The 4,020-nt window shown below is 35.2% G+C and overlaps 1 protein-coding gene across 1 annotated transcript; it reads right to left on the bottom strand.

Annotated features, from left to right (window-relative positions):
- Nucleotides 1-205: 205 nt before the first annotated feature.
- Nucleotides 206-3,238, bottom strand: LOC123669921 (transcriptional adapter 1-like). The gene is made up of 3 exons (XM_045603439.1): nucleotides 2,837-3,238; nucleotides 1,999-2,363; nucleotides 206-397 (listed from the first exon to the last, which is right to left on the bottom strand). Exons 1-3 carry the CDS (start codon nucleotides 3,230-3,232, stop codon nucleotides 247-249), a joined length of 912 nt encoding a protein of 303 aa, XP_045459395.1. The 5' UTR covers nucleotides 3,233-3,238; the 3' UTR covers nucleotides 206-246.
- Nucleotides 3,239-4,020: the final 782 nt, after the last annotated feature.

Below are 4,020 nucleotides of genomic sequence, written 5' to 3'. Positions count from 1 at the left end.
TTGACTATTTTTTCGTCTATCTACGTTGTATTACTTGTCGATATAATTGAAGTCGGTTTTTCTTCGTTTGCCTGCAAACACAATTATATACATGTAAAGTTTGGTTCCTGGATAATATTCATACTAATGGAGTTTTTTCGCTTATCCAGTTCTTACTTACTAAGGTTTAACTGTGTTTTCCATAAATAAGTAAAATAAAAATAAATTTATAATTAAGTTTTTATTATTCTTTAAAGTTATATTCACTTAATAACTAGGATGATTTAACATAACAGCTAATCTCTCCATATTGACAGCATACACAGAATGGCACGCTATAACATTTTTATGAATCAATAAAGTATTATAAAACTCGTCAATGGTTAACTTCTCGTCGTTTGGCTCCGCAGTTTGTGAACTGAAAATAAAATTTTAAACTTATTAGAATGTTTACTGCAAATCATTTTTTCTCTAACAATATCTTCTCAAGGCTCATACTTTAAATTAATCTCTCATTATACTATATAAAATGTATTATTTTAACCTGATATAAAAGAAGATTATTGCAGGAATGATTTAAAAACTATTTCTTTGTATTACTAAAAGGATAGGAGTAAATAGACATAAACAAATACTTTAGCCTATCGCAGTCCATTGCTGGACACAGTAGGGCGTTAGGGTAGGGCACGGTAGGGCGTGGTAGGGCGAACGCCCAGTGCGCTGAATATAAGGGGACGCCACAGGCTCTGACTCTGATAGGTAGGTAGATCAGATAATTGTTGAATGAATACTGAATAATGTCAATTATCCAATCCAATATATTTAAAATATTAAATTGCTGAAAACCACGATGAGAGAAGAAAAGAGTCCGCCGATATAAATACTGAAAAATTAAAATTTCATCATTTTTTTTTTTGTATATTGAGGGCTGATTTTACTGAACAGTTATGTAATTACATCCATTGCTTTTTTAAATATAGGATTGAATTGCAATCAGGGGGCGCCCTCGAAACTAAAACCGCAACTGGCTGGACATAAGGCCTCCACAAGTTCGCGCCAAAAATAGTGTGGATTCATGTGTGCGGGTTGGTGACCGCAAGGCTGGCCTTGTCGCACCGAAGGCGCTGCTGCCCGTCTTCGGCCTGTGTATTTCAAAGACAGCAGTTGGATGGTTATCCCGCCATCGGTCGGCTTTTTAAGTTCCAAGGTGGTAGTGGAACTGTGTTATCCCTTAGTCGCCTCTTACGACACCCACGGAAAGAGAGGGGTGGCTATATTCTTTACTGACATAAACAAAATAAACATTAATTTACTTATAAATACATTCGTAATTATCTATATCCATGTATCTACTCTTGTATGAATATCACAATTAAGTAAGTTTTTTAGTAATAATATAAAAAACTAGCTTTCGTCCACTTTTACTAAATTATTTTGGCTCTAGACTTTACCTATATATTTTGGACACTGACTGAAGTAAATCCTGTGGAAACAGTTGAATACGAGGCTATTATTACTTGGTCTTTTTATACTATAAAACAAAGTTTCCCACTGTGATTGGGATTTTCACATGGTATTTATCATTTCACAAGGAAGGTTTAGGATACATGTTGTTAACTTTGATGTAATTTGGTTGAATGACAATAATTGTTAAAAGCCGGAGTAACTAATGGTAGCTTATTATTGTACCACCACCCATTCTAACTACTAAAAAATGGTTACATATGATACAGGTATTGAAATGCTACTTAGACAGAAGCATACTACCCTTTCAATGCCGGGGTGGATAGCTAGTCCCTACTAATATTATAAATGTGAATGTAAGTTTGTTTGTTACGCTTTCACACGAAAACTACTCAACCGATCATCATGAAACTTTGTACACATATTTTTGGAGGTATTAGAAGTAGCATATGATACTTTTTATTAAAAAAAATAACAATGCGAGCAAAGCTGCGGGTAAAAGCAAGTCTTATATAAATTTAAATGCTTTTTTTAATAAAGAGAAACTATTCTTACCTGCATGCTATTTCAAATGCCGTTGAATGTTCAACTTCATCAATAGTGGGTGGACACCTCGGGCCTAAGGCATCCATACTGTCATCAAGATGAACCCTTCCATAATTTTGAGGATCATATAGCTTATTACTGTTACGCAGCCACATATTTGGCATATCCCCACCAATATCGTACAAAAATCTTTCATTTCTTAACTTGTAACCCTTTCTCTGTGAAACCACTGTACTTATAATGTTTTTGAGGAAATTTTGAACGGCAACCACTATAATATCTGCTGCATCATCATCCGCTCCTTCTAAACCCAGTTCCCAGGCTGCTAACATAAACCGACCCACAACCAGGGCATGGTCTGGGAGAAATACTTCCTGTAAATATTTCATAATGTTGCTATTAAATAATTATGACATTAAAGTAAATTTATAATAAAAATTATAGTGACAAATATCAAAAATACAGTTAAAAAAGAAATTTTTTTTTTTATAAATTGACACCTTCAAGTAATCTTATGCCAACTCTATTTATGATAGATTGGCGAAATTATCTGTGCTCATTTGGCACTATTGAAAGCCATTAATCAAGAAGAAGAAGAAGAATAAAATTTATAGGTCTCGTAAGCTCACAGTAGAAGAAACTTAATATAAAGACATTTATAAGTGGTTTTGACTTAGAACCAGAAACAGTACTCCTGGAAGGTGTCAGAATGTGCTCTTGACTTTTTGACTTTTCTGTTTTGCATCGCATGTATTAAAATAAAAATTGTCAGTAGTTTTAGTGGCTTAAATATCAAACAGAGTTTAAATTAAATATTAACAAAGCTCAGATCTTTGTTTAACCTCACCTGAGTTGCATACTTGACTCCATCACTACCCGCTCCTGGGGGCGAAGTTGGTGGCAAATACTCCAATAACTCGGCAGGCTCAAAGTTTGTTTTCTCTGATGTGCGAGAATTTCTCTTATTCCGTCTGCTATTTCTGTTATGTGAATTAGCCTTTTCTTGAGCAATTGTTATCGAAGTTTCTGCCAAACCTTCAACTTTGTTTAGTAATGCGAGTAAGAATTCGTTGTGATAATGCACTTGGTCGGGGCTCAATAAAGCGCGGGCTTCTGTGTCGAACTCTTCTTTGGTTAGTTTCATCCGGAACCATTGTTTCATGTGATTGAAGTATTTTGTTGACTTTTCACCTAAAGCATCGTTCAGTTTTCTACGAGATACATTTAAAGTGTCCGTGGACATTTTATTTTTAATGTAATTAAGTATAAAATTTAAAATATAAGTTATTTCACACGTGAGGAAGAATTGAAATATCAATTGAAAAGAATTGTAATTCAGGATAGCATTAACACTTTACACAAGTTTTTATTACTAAGTTTCTTATCAATTATCCAAAGCACTGCAAAATGCAAATACCTGTGTATTTTAGTATACGATAATATTTTTATTTACACATTGATTGACACTGACAGAATTGATTGAATAAAATGACACGCTAACTGTGGGCGCGTTCCACCTAAGGCCCACAACGACGTTGACGTATCGACTTGTCGATCCTGTGGGCCTAGCCAGTGAGGTCAAGAGGGTGGCGCAGAGCTTAGGCAACTCTGCGTTTTCCTGACGAGCGTTCTAGGCGACACAGTCTGATGCTGTCTAAATCGTCTGCAATAGACGGACTAAGGCCAATGACGATAATGGTGAATTAATAGATTTTAGAAAAATGCTGGTGAAAAGGTCGTAGACTCAGCTTATATCTTCACAAATCCAGCTCAGTGAGCGTTACGTACCAACTGTCTGATGAAATTCTACAGTCGCCTATATTAATGTATTGATAGCTTCACTTTTTGCAAATTTGATTCCGATTTTTGCTGCTCAAGGAGCCATTTTTTGGTAAGATAACGAAATTTCAAGCGAGTTGCAGCAAATCTAATGGGAGGTGGGATGTCGTTCCAACATTTGAAAGCTGCAAAGCGAACACTACCTCTAAATGCTATTAACAATAAGGTTTGCGATACGCGATGACCGATAAT

The sequence above is a fragment of the Melitaea cinxia genome, chromosome 4, assembly GCF_905220565.1.
Source record: "Melitaea cinxia chromosome 4, ilMelCinx1.1, whole genome shotgun sequence".
Taxonomy (NCBI): Eukaryota; Metazoa; Arthropoda; class Insecta; order Lepidoptera; family Nymphalidae; genus Melitaea; species Melitaea cinxia.
This window is presented reverse-complemented; position numbering and strand designations above follow the sequence as displayed.